Raw genomic sequence first — 22124 nt, 5'->3', positions numbered from 1 at the left:
GGGTCTGGTAATAAAAACCAAGAGGTCGTCCGCAAAGGCTACGTATTTAAATATGGTATCACCCATACGAATACCCCGAATGGACGGGGTCTCATTGATAGCATGGAGCAGTGGTTCTAACTGCAAGAGGAACAGCAGGGGAGATAAGGGGCAGCCCTGTCTGGTACCTCTCGCTACTGAAAAGACATCAGACTGTGAACCATTAGCCACTATGCGAGCTTTGGGCGCACTGTAGAGAAGTTGTACAGCCTGTAGAAAAAAGCCCTCAAACCCCAAACTCTGCAATACATAGAAAAGATAGGGCCACTCCACCCTATCAAACGCCTTTTCTGCGTCAAAACTGATGGTTAGATAAGGGTGGGACATCCATTGACTCATAGTCATGGCCGCTAGAATTTTTCGAATATTGGAAACCGCATAACGATGGCGAACAAAGCCCACCTGATGCTCCCCTACCAGGCTGGGCAAACACTCTGCCAATCTGTCTGCCAGAATCTTAGCTAGCAGCTTATGATCGTAGTTGAGCAGTGAGATTGGGCGGTAAGACTCCGGAAGAAGGGAGTCCTTGCCGGGTTTGGGTATCAAAACTATATGCGCAAGATTAGCATGTTCAGGAAAAAAACCCTGAGCAATGAGTTGGGTAAATGTCAAAGTTAACGGCGCGGCCAGACAGTCAATTAGCAATTTAAAAAATTCCGCAGTGAACCCATCGGGTCCCGGGGCCTTGAAATTAGGGGAACCATGAATCGCTAGGCGCACCTCCCCCTCCGTAATAGGAGCATTCAGCTTGTCCCGCTGGTCCTGGGTCAGGCGAGGTAGTGGCAAGCCCTCACAAAACCCGCGGCAGACGGTCTCATCCCCCCCATCAGAAGTATAGAGCGAGGAATAAAAATCCCGAAAGCGTTGGAGAATCGTTGGTGTGTCCCGGATCACTTCAGTGGGGGAGGTACGTAGAGCCGGAATAAACCGGCTGGTCCTGGAGGACCTAATGAGATTGGACATCATTTTCCCGGCTTTATTGCTATATTGAAAGAGTTTAAATTTATAATAGAAATAACTCTTTTTCGCCCTCTGATGGAGCAGGGAATTGAGAGCGTGCTGTGAGGACAGATAGGATGCCCGGGCATCGTCCGTGCTATGACGAAGCAGAGACATCCTGGCCTGCCGGACCTGTTCAGTCAAGGTCAAAATCCGTCTATCCAGGGCCCTACGACGGTGAGAAACATAAGATATAATCTCGCCTCTCAACACTGCCTTGGCAGTGTCCCAAAACAATATGGGGTTAGTTACATGTGCTTGATTTAAGGTGGCATAGTCTTTCCATTTGCCCATCAGGAAGTCTGCAAATTTCTCATCTTGGGCCAAATAGTATGGATAACGCCATTGCTTGGGGCCAAGAGAGGGCGGCTGAAACTCCAGGTCCACCCACACCGGAGCGTGGTCAGAGACCACAATGCTCTCGATACCAGCCCCCTGGACCCGTGAAAAAGTGTGGGAACTGAGTAGAAAGTAATCAATCCGTGAGAAGGAGGCATGTGCCCTAGAAAGGTGTGTATAATCCCGCTCGGTAGGGTGGAGGGTCCGCCACGCATCCAGGAGGTGAAGTCGAGATTCCAACATGGCCGGACCTCGTCCCGCCCTCACATCCCATCCCCGACTCTGGGAAGCGTCTAAATGGGGGTCTCGTATTGTGTTGAAGTCGCCCCCCAGAATTAAGGTGTCAGTCAAATATGGAAGCAAGTGAGAGTACAGGGTGCGATAGAAACAGGAATCATAAGTATTGGGCGCATAGAGATTACACATCCAATCCTTTTTTAAACCCAGCCTCACTAACTTCACTAACCACATCCCCTGGCAATAAATTCCAGAGTTTAATTGTGCGTAGAGTGAAAAAGAACTTTCTCTGATTAGTTTTAAATGTGCCATATGCTAACTTCATGGAGTGCCCCCTAGTCCTTTTATCATCCGAAAGAGTAAATAACCGATTCACATTTACCCGTTGTAGAACTATCATGATTTTAAACACCTCTATCATATCCCCCCTCAGCCGTCTCTTCTCCAAGCTGAACAGTCCTAACCTCTTTAGTCTTTCCTCATAGGGGAGCTGTTCCATCCCCTTTATCATTTTGGTCCCCCTTCTCTGTACCTTCTCCATCGCAACTATATATTTTTTGAGATGCGGCGACCAGAATTGTACACAGTATTCAAGGTGCGGTCTCACCATGGAGCGACACAGAGCCATTATGACATTTTCTGTTTTATTCACCATTCCCTTTCTAATAATTCCCAACATTCTGTTTGCTTTTTTGACTACCGCAGCACACTGAACCGACAATTTCAATGTGTTATCCACCATGACGCCTAGATCTTTCTTGGTTGGTAGCTCCTAATATGGAACCTAACATTGTGTAGCTATAGCATGGGTTATTTTTCCCTATATGCATCACCTTGCACTTATCCACATTAAATTTCATCTGCCATTTCGATGCCCAATTTTCCAATCTCACAAGGTCTTCCTGCAATTTATCACAATCCACTTGTGATTTAACTATTCTGAATAATTTTGTGTCATCTGCAAATTTGATTACCTCACTCGTCGTATTCCTTTCCAGAACATATATAAATGTATTGAAAAGCACGGGTCCCCATACATATCTCTGAGGCACTCCACTGCCCACTCCCCTCCACTGAGAAAATTGTACATTTAATCCTACTCTCTGTTTCCTGACTTTTAGCCTGTTTGTAATCCACAAAAGGACATCGCCACCTATCCCATGACTTTTACTTTTCCTAGAAGCATCTCATGAAGAACTTTGTCAAATGCCTTCTGAAAATCCAAATACACTACATCTACCGGTTCACCTTTATCTACATGTTTTGTATACATACATGTATGATTTGTATTGCATACAGGAATTCCGGTATATAAAAATTAAAAATAAATAAATAAATGTTTATTAACCCCTTAAAAAAGTGAAGCAGATTTGTGAGGCAAGATTTGCCTTGGATAAAGCCATGCTAACTTTGTTCCATTAAACCATGTCTTTCTATATGTTCTGAAATTTTGATATTTAGAACACTTTCCACTATTTTTCCTGGCACTGAAGTCAGGCTAACTAGTCTGTAGTTTCCCGGATCGCCCCTGGAGCCCTTCCTAAATATTGGGGTTATATTAGCCACCCTCCAGTCTTCAGGTATAATGGATGATTTTAATGATAGGTTACAAATTTTTACTAATATATCTGAAATTTCATTTTTTAGTTCCTTCAGAACCCTGGGGTGTATACCATTCAGTCCAGGTGATTTACTGCTCTTCAGTTTGTCAGTCAGGCTTACCACATCTTCTAGGTTCACCGTGATTTGGTTCAGTCCATCTGAATCATTACCCATCAAAACCTTTTCCGGAATGGGTATCTCCCCAACATCCTCTTCATTAAACACCAAAGCAAAGAAATTGTTTAATATTTCCACAATGGCCTTATCTTCTCTAAGTGTCCCTTTAATCCCTTGATCATCTAACGGTCCAACTGACTCTCTCACAGGCTTTCTGCTTCAGATATATTTAAAAAAGTTTTTACTGTGAATTTTTGCCTCTTAGGCCAACTTCTTTTCAAATTCTCTCTTAGCCTGTCTTATCAATATCTTATATTTAACTTGCCAACGCTTATGCTTTATCCTATTTTCTTCAGTTGGATCCTTCTTCCAATTTTTGAATGAAGATCTTTTTGCTAAAATAGCCTCTTTCATCTCACCTTTTAACCATGCCGGTAAATGCTTTGTCTTCCTTCCACCTTTCTTAATGTGTGGAATACATCTGGACTGTGCTTCTAGGATGTTATTTTTTAACACTGATCACGCCTCTTGCACACTTTTTACCTTTGTAGCTGCTCCTTTCAGTTTTTTTTCTATTTTTATCATTTTATCAAAGTTTCCCTTTTGAAAGTTTAGCAAGAGAGTCGTGGATTTGCTTACTGTCCCCCTTCCAGTCATTAATTCAAATTTGATCATATTATGATCACTATTGCCAAGCGGCCCCACCACCATTACCTCTCTCACCAAATCCTGTGCTCCAATGAGAATTCAATCTAAAATTGCTCCTTCTCTCGTCGGTTCCTGAATCAATTGCTCCATAAAACTGTCATTTATTCCATCCAGGAACTTTATCTCTCTAGCATGTTCCGATGATACATTTACCCAGTCAATATTGGGGTAATTGAAACATCTCATTATTACTGCACTACAAATTTGGTTAGCTTCCCTAATTTCTCTTAGCATTTCACTGTCTGTCTCACCATCTTGGCCAGGTGGACGGTAGTATACTCCTATCACTATAGTCTTCCCCAACACACAAGGGATTTGTAGCCATAAAGATTTGATTGTGCATTTAGTCTCATGCAGGATGTTTATCCTGTTGGACTCTATGCCATCCCGGACATAAGCGCTACACCACCTCCCGGATGCTCCTCTCTGTTATTGCAATATAATTTGTATCCCAGTATAGCACTGTCCCATTGGTTATCCTCCTTCCACCATGTCTCTGAGATGCCAATTAAGGCTATGACATCATTCACTGCTATACATTCTAATTCTCCCATCTTACTCCTTAGACGTCTGGCATTAGCATACAAACATTTTAAAGTGTGTTTTTGTTTGTATTTTCATTCTGCTTTTTAATTGATAGGGATAAATTAGAATTTTTTAGCTCAGGTGAGTTTTTAGTTACAGGCTCTTGGACTACTTTTTTTTATTATTGGAACCTCACTGTCGGGATGCCCTAATTCTAATGCATCATTAGTATCCTTTGAAGATACCTCCCTCCGAACCATGCACTGCTGAGCGACTGTCGGCTTTCCCCTTTGTTCTAGTTTAAAAGCTGCTCTGTCTCCTTTTTAAAGGTTAGCACCAGCAGTCTGGTTCCACCCTGGTTAAGGTGGAGCCCATCCCTTCGGAAAAGACTCCTCCTTCCCCAAAAGGTTCCCCAGTTCCTTACAAAACTGAATCCCTCTTCCTTGCACCATCATTTCATCCACACATTGAGACTCTGGAGCTCTGCCTGCCTCTGGGGACCTGCGCGTGGAACAGGGAGTATTTCAGAGGATGCTACCCTGGAGGTTCTGGATTTAAGCTTTCTACCTAAGAGCCTAAGTTTGGCTTCCAGAACCTCCCTCCCACATTTTCCTTTGTCGTTGGTGCCCACATGTACTATGGCAGCCAGCTCCTCCCCAGCACTGTCTAAAATCTGTCTAGGTGACGCGTGAGGTCTGCCACCTTTGCACCAGATAGGCATTTTTACAGGCAATCCTCATGCCCACTGTTTGCGTCCTGAGAGTTAATGCTGTTATGCTGTACTAATGCAAGGTTCTAGGTGTTTGGCTTTTCATGTAATCAATATGAGCAAAACTCTTCCTTGTGAGACTCTGATGGTTGCCCATCACATCGTTGTTTGGACCATTCTTACAGTTGGCAAGAAAAATAGGATCAGGAAGGGACATCCTTTTCTTAGACAATTGTTGCAGATGTTGAGTAATGGAACATTCCAAGCATGCTGTTCCCTGTGCTTTCAGTCAAACCTCCAATATCCCTGAAGTCCACTGCTAGGTTAGTAATTTTTCCAACGATGGACAGAATTATATTGGCTTGAATACTATGGGGTCCATATTCAGTGGCATTTAGCCAGATAACTTACTTTTGTATATTTTGGGTACTTAATTCAGCTAAAGTTTAGTCAAATATCTCTTTCTGGCTAAAATTTAGTTGGATAATGTAGAAGCATTCTGGGGGCATTTCTGGGAGGAATTAAGTTGGCCAGATAAATTATCCGAATAACTCTAAGTTATCCAACTGACTCTGATATTCAGAGTATTCCAGGTAACATATCCCGTCATTCCATAGATCAGTCCTAAAGTTAGCCGAATAAACTGATCAGATTATATTTAGTGGTATGACTATACCACTGAATATCCCTCCAAAGTTAGCCGGATAATTTTATCCAGCTAACTTTGCAATCTGGCCAGTAACTGAATATTACCCCTGTGTTTTACTTTTCATGCCAGGAGCTGTGATCTCTGCTTGTTCTTTCTCCCCAGAACTGCTTCATCTGTAAGCAAAAAGGTGCTTCTATAGCTTGTGTTGCCAAGAACTGTCGCAAAAGCTTCCACTTTCCCTGTGGCCTGAGGAAAGAGTGCATCTTCCAGTTTTTTGAAAAATTTGGGTAAATATAAAACAACATTTAGAAAGATAAGGATTTTTATCTTAAACTAGTCCTACCTGTACAAATTGCTCTAGTTAACCACAATTTTAATTTCAGGAATTGACTTAACATCCTCAAGTTCAACCTTGCAATCTAATGCGGTATAAATGTAATTTATGATCTTCTGTGCAAGTGCCGAGATTAAGCTGTTAATTCCATTTAGAAATGCCAAAAAAGCATAATGGACAAGTGGACAGACATCCAACAAAAAATTATATAGATGGATGATTTGCATAAATTTCAAATTTTCAAACGATAACTTTTTGGTTGTAAAGGTTGGTTTTCTAATCATGGCAGCACATTTTGTGAATTAAATATTCAAAGCCATTTAGACAGCTAACTCACAAATTATTCATCTAAATGGTGAATTTTTTTAATGTATCTGTTATGGAAGTCTCTGTTTAGTGGACCCTTGGGCTGACCTGCTGGAGACTGGGAAAGGAGGACAATGTCTCTAGTGAATAGCAGGCCGGGAGGCAGAAGTTCAGGCAGGACGTAGGTGCTCTTCACCCTGGAAGCTGGTGCTCCCCCGGGAGGAGCCCATAGGAGCCCAACCGCTGGGACTTAGGTGGCTTTACCCTTGGAAGCCGAAGCCCCCCCGGGAGGAGCCCGTAGGGACCCGGCCGCTGGGACTTAGGCGGGTTGTGGAACAGGACAGGTAACTGGAACCAGACTAAGACAGTAGCAATACTGTAACTGGGTTCGGATTCTTGAACCAGGCAGGAACTGTAGCAGGATTCAGGTACTGGAACCAGGCAAGAACTGTAGCAAGACTCGGGTACTGGAACCAGGCAGGAACTGTAGCAGGCTTCGGGTACTGGAACCAGGCTGGGACTGTAGCAGGCGGGCTGGAACCGTAGCAAGCAAGCAGGAACCAGGCAGGTACTGTAGCAAGCAGGCAGGAACCAGGCAGGCACTGTAGCAGGAACGGAGCGATGAAGCAAAGCGAGTCACTCCGGGGCACAGCGCAACAGGAAACCGGGAAGCTAACCCGTTGCAAGGCAAAGACTGGATGACTGCGGCCGGCTTATCAAGGCCATGGCGTCTGACGTCAGAAGTTGGGCGGAGTCACCACTGGCGGGAAACGGCCTAGAAAAGCGCCCAAGTGGCACGCGCGCACGCCTAGGAGCCGGGCGTCCATGGGAGGGCCTGCAGCAGCACAGCCCCAGCGGGGACGCTGCCAACCAGGTCGCAAGCCAAGCCTCTGGAAGCGGGAGCAGGTCCGGAAACCCGGGGGTAAGGGCCTGGCCACGGTGCTCGCGGCCAGAACCGCAACAGTATCCGGCCAAAATTTAGCTGGATAAAAAAAGAGGAGTTTCGGAGAGGAATGAAGTTATCTGGCTAACTTAACTGATTTTTAATTATAACCAGCTAATAGGATCATTTATCAAAATGTGTTATGGCATTAATGTGTGCGTTAATGCCATAGCAATGTGAAACGTATAGTAGCACATGGCGCGAATGCAACTTTTTGAGGTGGGCGGGATAGGGGGAGGAGTAGGGGCCATATCGCGCTGTGCTATAGCATAACGCATGCTATCACACAGTTTTAACACTGGAAATAGCTCCAGATTTATCCCTGGTGTTAAGCTGTGCGATATGTCTGAAATGGCCATAACACAATTCATGATACATTTTTGGAATTGCATTTTAGCCATTTCTGGACTTGGGGAGAGGGAGAAGGAGAAGAGAGAGAGAGAGCACCTCTGGGGAGAGTCTCATTGTGTGCACCTATTTATATCTCTCTAGGAGGGCCATCTGATAGGTCGAGGTGAGGTGTTAGTGGTAGTTTAGGGTTTAGGGGCCAGTTTCGCATGTAGAGTGAGACGTATGAACAGCACAGTACACCTTGGTGAAGATTTGGAGTGAGGAAAGTCTCACAAAGATGAAATTTCTACTATGTTCTCTCACTCTAGCTTGATGGACTCTATCAGGTGGCTCTCCTATAGAGATATAAATTCTTAACTACTATGAGGGCCTTGTAGATAGTCTCTCTCTCTCTCTCTCTCTCCAGGATGTGTTAACTTTTTTTTGATGAATGATGGGGTAAGTTAGGCCTGGATTGTCTACGCCACAATTTTCTTTCGCAGGAGGGGACCCACTATTGTGGGGGGAGTGTAGCTGCGATAGTGGGCCTCACCCCCAAAAAATCATTGCAGCTGTACTGATGCATTGTTTTGTCTTGCAGCAAAACACTGCAGGACAAAACAACACGGCATGGTCCCTTCGCCTTAAAGGGCCCATCTAAATAAATAAAGTTGGCAAATAGGCAATGATGTGTGTGAAGGTCTAACCTGTTGCCTCTCCTCATCCTAGGGCCACATTCAAGGAGGCCCCGACAACCAGAGTTTAAAAACAGAAGCTGGTGGTCATGTGACAATGGGTCCCCCCCCCAAAACCAACCACCTAGTTGGACATTGCAGCCAAAGATATCCTCCTTTTCAAAACAAAAAATGGCCAATAGATTCCCCCTCTCTGAGCCCTGAAAATTAAAAAAAAAGACCTCATTGTTCTATGGTGGTCCCTCTCTGCCCAACCCCTAGACCCTCCAAGTCCTAAAGAATCGATTTATAGTGCGTGGAGGCTGACCCTCCTCCCACATTCTAACTAATGAAATACTTCAAGAAAAGAGGCCTGGAGTGCCCCCTAGCCCCAGGCCCAGTCGACACCATTTTTCAAAATGGCGGGGACCTAATCTTTGCCCCAAGGGGAGGGGACCAGGGAGAGTGGAGGATTATCCCTCAACTGTCACTGTGGGTGGGTGGAGGTGTTCACAGCAGGTGGACAGCCTTACTTTACATATATTTTAAGAACTGAGAACAGATTTGGGGGGCCCGATCTGCAGATTTGGACGTGATTGCTAATTTAAGAGGGATTGGAGGGTTGGGGGTGCACGGCTGACTGTTATGGTTGTGGACCCTTGGTCCGGAGCAAGTGGTGGTGACCACTGATTGGTTGCCCTCAATGGGTCTCGTCTCCGGAAGGTGGAGCTGGTGAGGACAAACCGGCTGGACCTTCACCTATACCAGCCCTCGTTCCCCGCAGGTTGAGCCCTTGGGTGACGGGGCTGGCAGGACTTAGGTGAGGGTGCCTCGAGGAAGAAGATGAAGCTGAGGATGAAGACAGGGTCGGAGGTCCAGGTCTGGGCTGGCAGCAAAGGAGCAGAATGGAGTCCAAGCTGAAGATCAGGGGCAGGCAGCAGACAGGCAAGAAAGAAGTACCAGGTCAAGGGTCGAGACGGGCAGCAGACAAGCAGAGACGAGAAGACAAGCCGAGGTCAAACCAGGAGATCAAGTTGAGGACGGGGTCACAGGAACTGAGGATCAAGAAGAAGGCTGGAGACTGGAATGAAGGCACGGACAGGAAGGCAGGAACTGGAACACCGGGACCGGAAACAGGAACACAAGGACTGGAGAAGCAGGAACAGAACCAGGAACAGGATCAAGCAGGAACAGGAGCAAAGACATCTGGAACAGCAACTAGCACTTCGAGGAGACGACCTGTTGTAAAGGCAAAGGACTGCAGGCTGCTGTGGGGTTTAAATAACCCTCTTTTGTGATGTCATCTTCCGGGGCTGGACCGAGTTATCCCACTGTGGCCCCTTTAAAGGATGGGGCCTCCTGTGCATGCTCGCCTAGGGAGAGCCCCTGCTGGATGGAGGAGGACGGCGTTCTCAGCCATCCAGTAGGCCGTGGTCGGCCTGCCGTGAAGTGGTTCGTGCCAAGCCGGGCTGCAACAGAGACGGGTGGAGGAGCAGGTAGGGGGGACCGGCCAGGGCCTGCTGCGGCCGGGAGCTGCAACAATACCCCCCCTTACGCCCCCTCACAGAAGAGCCGGGCTTGCCTGGGTGCTTGCGATGGAAGTGCTGGAGTAAGGATTTGTCCAAGATATTGGATGATGGTTCCAACGAGTTCTCTTCAGCACCAAAGCCTTCCCAGGCGATCAAATATTCCCAGCACCTGCGATTCCGACAGACATCTAAAATATCCCGGGCCTGGTAGATAGGGTCATCTTCAGACATCACTTCTGGAGGCTTGGGTAGAGCAGCGTGGAAAGGAGAGAGTATCAAGGGCTTCACTAGAGATACATGAAAGGAATTATGTATCCGAAGACTGGCAGGACGTCATAAGCAGTAGGTCACTGGGCCCAGGCATTCACTGATAGAGAAAGGTCCAATGTACCTGGGAGCCAGCCTCATGGAAGGGACCCTAAGGCAGTTGTGGCGGGTACTAAGCCAAACCCAGTCCCCCGGGTTGAAGAGAAGAGCAGGATGATGGTGCTTGTCCGACACCCGTTTGGTGGAATTGGCAGCTTTCACCAGATTAGCGTTGGTAGACTTCCATAGGTCGTGCAGTTGTTCAGCCGTGAGCTAAGCTGCCGGAGAAGATACGGACAGAGGCAAAGGCAAGGGAGGTCTTGAATGTTTTCCGTACACGACTTGGAAGGGAGAAGCACCAGTAGTGGAGTGCACATGAGAATTGTGTGAAAACTCTACCCACAGCAGTAGCATGGCCCAGTCGTCATGGCAGCTCCCTACAAACGAACGGAGGAAGGTCTTCCATCCCCATGGAAGTTGAAAGGTTAATCCTTCAACCACTTAACCTTTCAGACCCAGTTTCCCGTGTCTTGATTGCTTTTCGGAAGCCTTCCACGAGAAAATCTTACTCCTATAAATGGAAAAGGTTTACCTCATGGTGCACTTCTCAGTCCTTTGATCCCTTTTCCTGTCCAATCCCACAGTTTTTGGACTATCTTTGGCATCTGTCAGAGTCAGGTCTCAAGACATCTTCCATCAGAATGCATGTCAGTGCAATGGCCGCCTTCCATAAAGGTGTCGGGGATGTCCCTATCTCAGTACAACCCCTTGTAATATGCTTTCTGAAGGTCTTGCTCCACATCAAGCCACCTTTACGTCCTCCGGCCCCTTCTTGGGACCTTAATCTGGTTCTTGGTCGGCTCATGAAACCACCATTCGAGCCTCTTCACTCCTGTGACCTAAAATATCTCACATGGAAAGTGATTTTCCTTTTGGCTATCACTTCAGCTCACAGGGTTAGTGAGTTACTGGCCCTAGTTACCTATCCGCCTTACACTAAACTCCTGCAGGACCGGGCGGTACTCCCACTCACCCTAAATTTTTACCTAAGGTAGTTTTGGAGTTTCACATTAATCAATCCATCATACTACCTACCTTCTTTCCCAGACCCCATTCCAATCCAGGGGAATAGGCTCTGCATATTCTTGACTGCAAACTGGCTCTAGCTTTTTATCTAGAATGTACACTTGTCCACAGAAAGAGCACTCAGTTATTCGTCTCTTTCCACCCCAACAAATTAGGGCAACCTGTGGGTAAGCAGACTTTCTCCTCCTGGTTGGCAGACTGCATATCTTTTTGCTATCAGCAAGCAGGCATTCCTTTTCAAGACCGTGTTAAAGCACACTCTGTGAGGGCCATGGCGACTTCAGTAGCACACCTATGATCAGTGCCGCTTCCTGACATTTGCAGGGCTGCCACCTGGAGTTCTCTCCATACTTTCGCAGCCCACTATTGCTTGGACAAACCCGGAAGACAAGATTGCATCTTTGGCCAGTCTGTCCTGCGTCACCTATTTCCAACATGACGTACCAACACCCTTCCGCCTGCCCGGTGGGGTTCAGGATGTCCTCTACCAAATTCCACCCCAGTTGTTGTGCCATTGGGTACATTTTGTGCATGCTCGGACATCCTCAGCTCGGTACTCACCCATATGTGAGGACTACTATCCTGCTTGTCCTGTGAGAAAGCAAATGTTGCTTACCTGTAACAGGTGTTCTCACAGGACAGCAGGATGTTAGTCCTCACGAAACCCGCCCGCCACCCCGCGATGTTGGGTTCGTAACATTTTGTTATTTTCTTTTTCGGCACTGCCTGTAGCTTTCAAATAAGACTGAAGGGGGACCCCTGCTGGCTGCAGGGTTAGTGCCATGCTGGGCATGCCCAGTAGGGGCCAGTCAAAGTTCTGGAAACTTTGACAGAAGTTTTCCATGATTGGGCTCCATCCTGATGATGTCACCCATATGTGAGGACTAATTGTAACACTTTGTAAATAAGTTAATTTATTCTGTTCATTCTTATTGCCTAAATTATTCCAGCTACTCTTCTTCTTACCCAAGTTCAAATTTCCCTTGTTTTATTGTAACTTTTTTTTTTTTTTTTTATATCTACCTATAAACACCAGTTTTTCGTTCAATGTTATCACTCCCCTGTTTCCTGTAAACCAGCATGATGTGATTTTATCATGAATGCCGGTATAAAAAAGCTTTAAATAAAATAAATAAATAACATATGGGTGACATACCGTTCCAAACTCCAAAGCCACGCACCTCACTTCAACCCGTAAACGAGCCTTCTCCGTGGCTGGCCCCACACTCTGGAACTCCCTCCCGCCACTACTCAGAAATGAACCCTCCACACAAGTTTTCAAAAAACAACTCAAAACCTGGCTTTTCAGAAAAGCCTTCCCGCCAGATACCTAGCCTCCCCACAGGCTCATCCCTTGCCCCAAAGATGAAACCGACACTGCAGTTACCGAACCCATAAATCCCCCCCACAGCCCACCCTACACCCCCCCCACAGCCAAACATACCCTCCCTCCCCCTCCCTCCCCGTCCCTCCCCCTCCCTTTGCCCCTCCCACCCGCCTTTAAAAGCCCTCCCCCTAGGTCTCCACCCCGCTAAGACCCCATCAAGATCGAAATCTTTCATTTATATTCCCAAGTTGAAATGTTATATTGTATTGTATATTATAAATTGTTCCAATGTTTTACTATACCAGTCACCAGGCTCTAATGTTCCTATTATACCAGTTCCTTGTTATTATGTAAAATAAGCAGATTTTGCCTTATTTGTTCAGTTATCTGTAAACCGATGTGATATCTCGATCGAATGTCGGTATATAAAAACAAACAAACAAATAAATAAATAAATAAATAAATAACATCCTGCTGTCCTGTGAGAACACCTTTTACAGGTAAGCAACATTTGCTTTCCCTTTAAGATTGTTAACGGAGTGATCTTCCTTTGAGAAATGTCATCTCTGAAGGTCAACTAAGGTGTCACTCTGTTCTTCTCCAGAATATGTTGTTTGTTGTATGTCTGTTGCCAACCAATTCACACTGCTGCAAATCTGATAGATCCAGAATACAAAGATAAAAATGTTAGCAGTGATGATGGAATTGCTACTGCATTTGACTGGATTACTAACAAGTAACAATAGCCTTAGGACCAGATGTTGATGAAGCCCTTTCAAATGTTGGAGAATATACAACATCTGTAGGTATTTGGTCCAGGAATGCAAGCTGGAATGTGCCAAGCACACTACTCCTGCAACAATTTTCTTATTGGCAGTTAGCATTGTATAGGATTGCCGCAATCGTAAAATTAAAAATGGATATTTTATTTATATTTGGTTTTTATGCCTACCATTTTCCTATTCAATACCCATTTAAAAAATTAGTTGATAGAGCATTGAAAATAATATTAAATAATTGGAAGCAAGGAAAGCTTATTGATGTTCATTTATGGTGAAATACAGTGTGCACATCTAAGTATGAAACTGTGGCAGTGGAAAGAAACAGAACGTTGAATTTTGTATTTATTATTTGGGACCCAGCATATAGATTTGTTTATCCTTGGCAGATGGATATACTATACTTCCTTAATTTGTAATGCTCATCCCTAAGTTATTTGTATTATAATGTTTTGTTATTGAAATGTATATTTTTCCTTGTGTTTTCTCCTTTTTTTGTATTATAAATCAGTAAAACATGTGAATAAAAAAAAAAAAGAACCTAGGGACACAGAAACAAGCTATTTCCACCTCCATTGTGGAGAAACAAGGGTTAAGGCTAAAATGACAAGAGGTGGGTGGCACACTCCTGTCATTTTTTCTGTACCAGACTAACATAGCTATCCCTATGAAGGGTCAAGGCTGTTGATCAAGTAAGATCTAATGATATTGCAGAAAGACGGAAAGTGTGCTGCCTACACAAGCCTTGAGGCCTTAATGTGCTATTAGTTTCTGTGCATCTGTGCTTTAAAGCCTGCAGCAAGAATCTTCATGGCTGTGAATCCTCGAGACACTGAGTTAAAGAGCTTTACTTGTCCAGAAGTGGACCTTTGGGTTCTTTTCACATTGGGTGTATTTTATGTCCTGTGTTTTCCCGTCTGTTCTGGCAGGTCTTACTGTTGGGACCATGCCCCCACTCAAGATGTTGCTGCAGAGACCAGGCAGACTGTATGTGCTGTTTGTCTTGACAGTCTCCAACCCACACCCAGCTATGGGGTCCTGAAGAGCCCTTGCTGCAAGCACACATGGTTCCACAGAACATGTCTTCAGGTATGCTTCACCTGCATCTTTTCTAATGACGCCTCCAAAATTAGGGCCCTCGTATGTGGTGAGAGAAGTCAACAGCTAAGACAAAATAGAGAGAATGAGCACCTGCACAGCTTTTCTAGTTCCTATTTCTCACAGGCACATGCAGCAGTCCAGGTATCACAGTAGCCTCGGATGGCTGATATAGCAGAATGTAACTTGTTCAAGGGCCAGTACCCCGTTGCTCTTCTTAGTAGCTATGAGGAGTTGTCACAAGAATGCCTACTTACCGTTCAAGGGGATTTCTGACTTGAGGATGTCTGGATGTATCGTGCAGGTGCTAATGGTGCTAAAAACTTTGGCAGAATTTGGAAAGGTAGTTTCTGAAAATGCTGGAGACTCAGAGCATGTGTAACTCAATTCAGCTCTTCTCCCTTTCCCTTCATGCTCTCCAGGATGGTGCGTTCAGTGCATCTCAGCTCAGGCAAAATGCGGTATTTTATAACATTAAAACATAAAAAAGTAATTTTATTGCACTCTGAAAATGCTAGCATCTATAATACCTGCCAGAAAAGGGTTTCCTCCTTTCCCTTCTTCCTTGAAATCTCATCGGGGTAGATATTCAAACCCTGGCCAGCTAAGAAACTTAGCCGGATAACACATATCCGACTAAGTTACAAGGATATTCAGCGGCACGGCTGTGCCACTGAATATCCGCAGTCAAAATGCTACTTAGCCGGATAAGTTAAATCTGGCTAAGTTAGATCAGCTCTATGGCTGATCTAACTAATTCAAATAACTTAACCATGTAAGAACGAATATCACTACTTATCCAGTTAAGTTAACTGGGTACGTAGCGCAGCCCAGATCTGCACACTATCTGACCACAAATTAGCCGGCTAATAGATAGCTGGATAAGTCCTACTTATGTGGCTATAGAGCGCTGAACACACTTTGAATATGCCACTCATCTTGTTTAAAATAGCTAAAACCCAACATAGTCCACAGATGGACTTTTCCCTGTTTTGTTTGGGGGTTTTTTTTCTTTTTGTTGTCCTAATGAACTCTCCCAAGCTTTTCAGAACTTTTAAATGCCAACCCAGTGTTCTGACCAACTTTACAAACAATAATAGCCTACATAATAGGGCTAGCAACTCATCCAGGTCAGCCTGGAGACGCAGTTCCCATTTTTCTTAGGGAAATCAGAAGTACATCTGTCTGCATGCAATAAGGCCCAGCAAAAAGCGGATCCACCTCTTTGGCTTGACCTGAATAGGGTGGTCCATGATACCCTCATACTAAAATAACTGAAAAAAAGTCAAGTTAGAGGAATTACCTCATTCAGATGATGTTTTCTAGGATAGACTGCACTTTTCTCCAGTGCCAGGCAGAACAGCTCAGTGGTTGCTAAGGAGGTGCGACTGTTTCTAGTAGGATTACCAACTTTCAACTGTCAAATTTCCGAACACTTGGAGATACTGTTTAATATCTTTGCTGATGGGGTTTTCTCCCATGTGACTTTTATTGCCATTCTTCACTATTAGAGAAACACAGAATATAATAGGCAAATATCCATCTAATCTGCCCGCTTTACATTCAGCTACAGAGCCACAGACTCCAACTTGGCTCTGGCTTTTCCCTTTCTTCTTTGCAAATAATGATCCTCTGTACTTGTCCTGTGCTTTCTTGAACTGTTATTGCTTTTGCTACTATCACCTCCATGCCTCCAGCACCCTTTCTGTGAAGAAATATTTCTCACAGGACAAGCAGGATGGTAGTCCTCACATATGGGTGACATCACAGGATGGAGCCCAATCACGGAACACTTCTGTCAAAGTTTCCAGAACTTTGACTGGCCCCTACTGGGCATGCCCAGCATGGCACTAACCCTGCAGCCAGCAGGGGTCCCCCTTCAGTCTTCTTTTTTCCATGCAGCAGTAGCCACGCGGTTAAGGAGCTCTGCAGAGATTCCTGACAGGAATTTTCCTCACGGAATTACTAAAATTTAATTTATCCCACAGGGGTCACTCCTTCAACTTTTTCAAGCCGCGGAACTCCGGTAAGTTTTTTACCTGTTTTCCGTCGATTACCGTCGAGTTTGGCCCTCGCGGCCTACTGGCCGTCGACCGTAACGCGGCTCAATTTTTTCATGGCCATGGCGTCGGGGTTCCGCCGGTGCCCGGACTGTAATCGCACCATGCCCATCACAGACCCTCACAAAGTCTGTGTAATGTGTCTCGGATGTGAGCACGATGTCCTAACCTGCAGCAAATGTGCCCTCATGACACCAAAAGGTCGCAAGGCTAGAATGGAGAAAATGGAACTTCTCTTCCGTGCTCAAACCCCGTCACCGTCTATTGCATCGACGTCGTCAGAGCCGGCACCGTCAACTTCATGCCAGCATCAACCTCCGGCTGGTGATGTCCGGCATCGACGACTTCTCGGCCTTTGACACCCTCTACTCCCCCTCAGGATCGAGGGGATCGTAGAGATAAACATCGCCACCAGCATCGAAAGTCTCGGACTTTCGAGGGAGCAAAATCATCGACCTCACCATCGTCCGAGCCGCCATCGAAGAAACCCCGTCCAGAAAAGGCACCGACCTTTTCGGCGACCGAGTCACCGAGACAACCCTCACCCGACAGGGTATCGGCAGCCACGACTCTGCCTTTAACGGTGGTCCCTCCGGCTATGCCTCTGCCTCCTTCTTCTGTTCCGGAGCCGGGGCTGCTTGCAGCCTTTCTCAGGACTCAAAGTGTACACGTCTACCCCTATCTAGACGATTGGTTAATCAGGGCTCCCATTCAGCAAGCTGCTCTGTCGTCCCTGCATCTTGCTTTACACACTCTAATTTCACTCGGATTTCTCGTCAACTATGACAAATCCTACTTAGTCCCATCTCAAACCTTATCGTTCATTGGGGCAGACTTGGACACCTTGCAGGCAAAGGCTTTTCTGCCTCGACAGCGAGTTCTCACTATTGTGTCTCTTGCACACCAGCTGCAGTCTCAGCACTCCAAGACTGTACACCGCTTTCTCATCCTCCTGGGACACATGGTATCCTCAGTTCAGGTCACCCCAATGGCCCACTTGGCCATGAGAGTCATGCAATGGACTCTAAGGTCACAATGGACTCAATCCATTCAGCCCCTGTCGACCATTTTCCACGTAACCGACTCACTCCATCAGTCTCTCGCCTGGTGGAGAAATCAGGTCAATCTCCTCCAAGGCTTGCCCTTCCAGGCTCCAAACCCTCAAATAACTCTCACCACCGATGCTTCCAACCTCGGATGGGGAGCCCACGTGGCCGATCTGCAGACGCAAGGATCTTGGTCTCCAGAGGAAGCCAAACACCAAATAAATTTCCTGGAGCTGCAAGCAATCAGATATGCTCTCAGGGTATTTCAGGATCGCCTCTTCAATCGAGTCATCCTAATCCAGACGGACAGCCAGGTGGCCATATGGTAAATCAACAAACAGGGAGGGATGGGCTCCTACCTTCTGTGTAAGGAAGCTGCACAGATATGGGCGGAGGCCCTCTCCCACTCGAAGTACCTCAGGGCCACCTACTTGCCGGGAGTGGACAATGTGTTGGCAGACAAGCTCAGTCGCACCTTTCAACCGCATGAGTAGTCTCTCAACCCCTCAGTAGCGAACTCGATCTTCCACCAGTGGGGTTATCCTCGAGTACACCTCTTTGCATCACCTCAAAATCACAAAGTAGACAACTTCTGCTCTCTCACTCACAGCCAACACTATCAGCCAAGAGACGCTTTCTCCCTATCATGGGCAACTGGTTTCCTATATGCATTCCCTCCACTTCCACTTCTCTCGAAGACTCTCGTGAAGTTACATCAGGACAAGGGAACCATGATCCTGATAGCACCCCACTGGCTGCGCCAAGTGTGGTTTCCAATACTTCAGGATCTCTCCATTCGCAGGCACATTCTCTTGGGAAAGGACCCGCTTCTAATCACTCAAAATGATGGGTGCCTCCGCCACCCCAATCTTCAAGTCTTGTCTTTGACGGTATGGATATTGAAAGGTTAATCCTTCAGCCACTTAACCTTTCTGAACCAGTTTCCCGTGTCCTGATTGCTTCACGGAAGCCTTCCACGAGAAAATCGTATTCTTACAAATGGACCAGGTTTACATCATGGTGCTCTTCTCAGTCCCTTGAGCCCCTTACCTGTCCAATCACGAAGTTTCTGGACTATCTCTGGCACTTGTCAGAGTCAGGTCTAAAAACTTCCTCCATCAGGATGCATGTCAGTGCGGTAGCCGCCTTCCATAAAGGTGTCAGGGATGTTTCCATATCAGTACAGCCCCTTGTTACACGTCTTTTGAAGGGCTTGCTTCACCTCTGCGTCCTCTGGCCCCTTCTTGGGACCTCAACCTAGTTTTGGGTCAGCTCATTCAAGCCTCTTCAATCCTGTGAACTTTGATATCTCACATGGAAAGTGATTTTCCTTTTGGCAATCACTTCCGCTCGCAGAGTTAGTGAATTACAGGCTCTAGTTACTTACCTGCCTTACACTAAACTTCTGCAGGACCGAGCAGTACTCCACACTCACCCTAAATTCTTACCTAAGGTAGTTTCGAAGTTTCATCTCAATCAATCCATCATACTACCTACCTTTTTTCCCACGCCCCATTCCAATCCAGGAGAGCAGGCTTTGCATACCCTTGACTGCAAACGGGCTCTAGCGTTCTACCTAGACCGTACAGCTGCCCACAGGAAAAGCACTCAATTGTTTGTCTCTTTCCATCCTATCAAATTGGGGCAGCCTGTGGGTAAACAGACTCTCTCCTCCTGGTTGGCGGACTGCATATCCTTTTGCTATCAGCAAGTGGGCATTCCACTTCAAGACCGTGTTAAAGCACACTCTGTGAGGGCCATGGTGACTTCAGTAGCACACCTACGATCGGTGCCGCTTCCTGACATTTGCAGGGCTGCTACCTGGAGTTCTCTCCATACTTTTACAGCCCACTATTGCTTGGACAAAGCCGGAAGACAAGATTCCCTTCGGCCAGTTTGTCTTGCGCAACCTATTTACAACGTGACGCACCAACACCCTTCCGCCTGCCCAGTGGGGTTCAGGATGCCCTCGGAATAATTTCATCCCAGGCCTAGTGCCTTGCATGCCTGAGTACATTTGGTGCATACTCGGACATCCTCAGCTCGGTACTCACCTATATGTGAGGACTACCATCCTGCTTGTCCTGTGAGAAAGCAAATGTTGCTTACCTGTAACAGGTGTTCTCACAGGACAGCAGGATGTTAGTCCTCACGAAAACCCATCTGCCGCCCCGCAGTGTTGGGTTTGTAACGTTTTCTTATTTTATTTTCGGCACTACCTGTAGCTTTTTAACAAGACTGAAGGGGGACCCCTGCTGGCTGCAGGGTTAGTGCCATGCTGGGCATGCCCAGTAGGGGCCAGTCAAAGTTCTGGAAACTTTGACAGAAGTGTTCCGTGATTGGGCTCCATCCTGTGATGTCACCCATATGTGAGGACTAACATCCTGCTGTCCTGTGAGAACACCTGTTACAGGTAAGCAACATTTGCTTTTCTGATGTACTCCCAAGCCTACCCCTTTGGAGCCTCTTATCATGACCACTGGGTTTAGGTATAGATTTTATTATTTTTGACATATTGCAAGTCTAAAACGAAATCAAAGCAGTTTACATAAAATTCTATGTCTTCCTTACTCCAAAAAAAGGTTTTAAAATTGTGGACTAAAATCTATGTAAGTGACACAAAAGAAATGTATCCAACACATATTGAATGTAAAGCAGCTACCAAAGTGCACATTGTATTGTATAATTGTAGGAGAGGACTAAACTGCTGCTCCTGGAGGGCTAAAAGCAGGGCATTTCCAAACATTTTACCCCTCCCTCTTTTTTCCGTACAGTATCCCAAAAAATCTGTACAGTCAGAAAAAAAATCTGGAAAGTTGGCAGTTTTAGTTGTTAGGTAACAAGTGAGGAAGCTAATAGATTGCAAACAGAACAACTTTATATAACTTCACTTGTCCAAGTTTCTATATAACTTCACATGTCCAACCAGGAGAGAGACCCCTTGATTCCCACTATTATCCTGGTCTCTTGTGACGCACTAAACGGGACAAAATCCTCCTCCTCTCCCTTTCAGGGCAGGTTGTTTATAGACAGTTCTTTATGTGTTTACCTCTTTCTTTTCTAAAAATGTCAGGCCGTACTATCCTCTGGACTCAAAGCTGTGTCTCGTCATTTCCATGTTAGGGCTGAAAGGAATACAAATCTGGATTTGCAAACGTCACTGGAGTCACTGTCCCTGTCTGTACCAGTGATGCATTAACGTAGTTCAACTTGATGATAGCTGCTTAGTTTTTAGGGCATGCTCCCTTAAATAGCAGTGGCCTAATCAAAATAAATTGGAGGCCACAGATCAATGCTAAGTTCAGCCCCTAGAACTTCACAAGGAAGGCAAGGGAAATCAGATTAAGGGCATTATCTCATTTGTGCAAGGTAGCTTTTTTTTTCAGGACCTGGAAAAAATAGCTACTTTTCAAAAAATTGAGAAAATTTTTCAATGTTCATTTCATCTGTCTTACTGTGGTGGCTGTCTACACTGCTTTCCCAAACAGCATCATCTCTGTAGAGAGCATGGATTCTGCTGACATAAATATGTGTTTTATGTTGTAGAAACACGCTCTCAGCGCCGGCCTCTTCTTCTTCAAATGTACAATTTGTAACAACAAGGAAACATTCCAGAAAGAAATGCTCCGCATGGGCATTCATATTCCAGAAAGGTACGTTCTGTCTCTGCCTGAGTAGTGGATCACAGGGAAGTAGTTTGGACAGAGTAGATAACATAGAAGATGGCAGGAAGGATGCCATGCAAAGAATGGTTATTGCCTGGCAGGAGCAGGGGGGTAAATGCATTCTCCTAGGACAAGCAGGATGGTAGTCCTCACATGTGGGTGACATGCCCGGCATGGAAAACTTTTGACAAAGTTTCTAGAAGCTTTGACCAGCAGACTGGGCATGCTCAGCCTGCTACTATCTGCATGTCCACACGAGGTCCCCCTTCAGTCTCTTTTTTTCCGCGATGCATTTGTCTCGCAGTCCATGGAGCTCTTCTCTTTCCATTTTTTTCTTGATGTTTTTTGAGCCTTTTTGCCATTTTCTTGTTGGGTCCCTCTTCGCGGTCGGTACCGCCTCAGTACAGTGGGTCATTTTCTATCTTTTTTCCCAACTTTACAGTTGATTCTCGACTCCTCACTTCACAGTGATTGTCGGTCATCAACCGCACGCTGGGAGTTTTCTATGGCGTCGACCGGTTTTCGTCGGTGCCCCCAATGCCCGTGGATCCTCTGCCTGGGGGCCTCGCACAACATCCGTGGGTGCCAACTGTGCAACCAGAGGACACCCAAAGGACGTCGGGCATGCCTCGATAAGATGGAGAAACTTTTCGGGGTCCCGAAGTCTACACCCTCCACACCTGCGTCGGTTCCATCAACGCCGAGAGATCGCGGGGA

At 46.0% G+C, this 22124-nt stretch overlaps 1 protein-coding gene across 1 annotated transcript in view; it reads left to right on the top strand.

Moving 5' to 3' along the window:
* Nucleotides 1-22124, top strand: part of LOC115087143 (G2/M phase-specific E3 ubiquitin-protein ligase-like) — a 158256-nt gene that overhangs the window by 78475 nt on the left and 57657 nt on the right. Inside the window, exons 5-7 of the mRNA XM_029593936.1 lie at nt 6087-6211; nt 14468-14627; nt 21289-21395. Coding sequence (XP_029449796.1) covers nt 6087-6211; nt 14468-14627; nt 21289-21395 — 392 coding nt within the window. The remainder of the gene's footprint in view (nt 1-6086; nt 6212-14467; nt 14628-21288; nt 21396-22124) is intronic.

The sequence above is a fragment of the Rhinatrema bivittatum genome, chromosome 3, assembly GCF_901001135.1.
Source record: "Rhinatrema bivittatum chromosome 3, aRhiBiv1.1, whole genome shotgun sequence".
Lineage (NCBI taxonomy): Eukaryota > Metazoa > Chordata > Amphibia > Gymnophiona > Rhinatrematidae > Rhinatrema > Rhinatrema bivittatum.
Note: the sequence above shows the minus strand (reverse complement) of the source record. Positions and strands in the feature narration are given on the sequence as shown.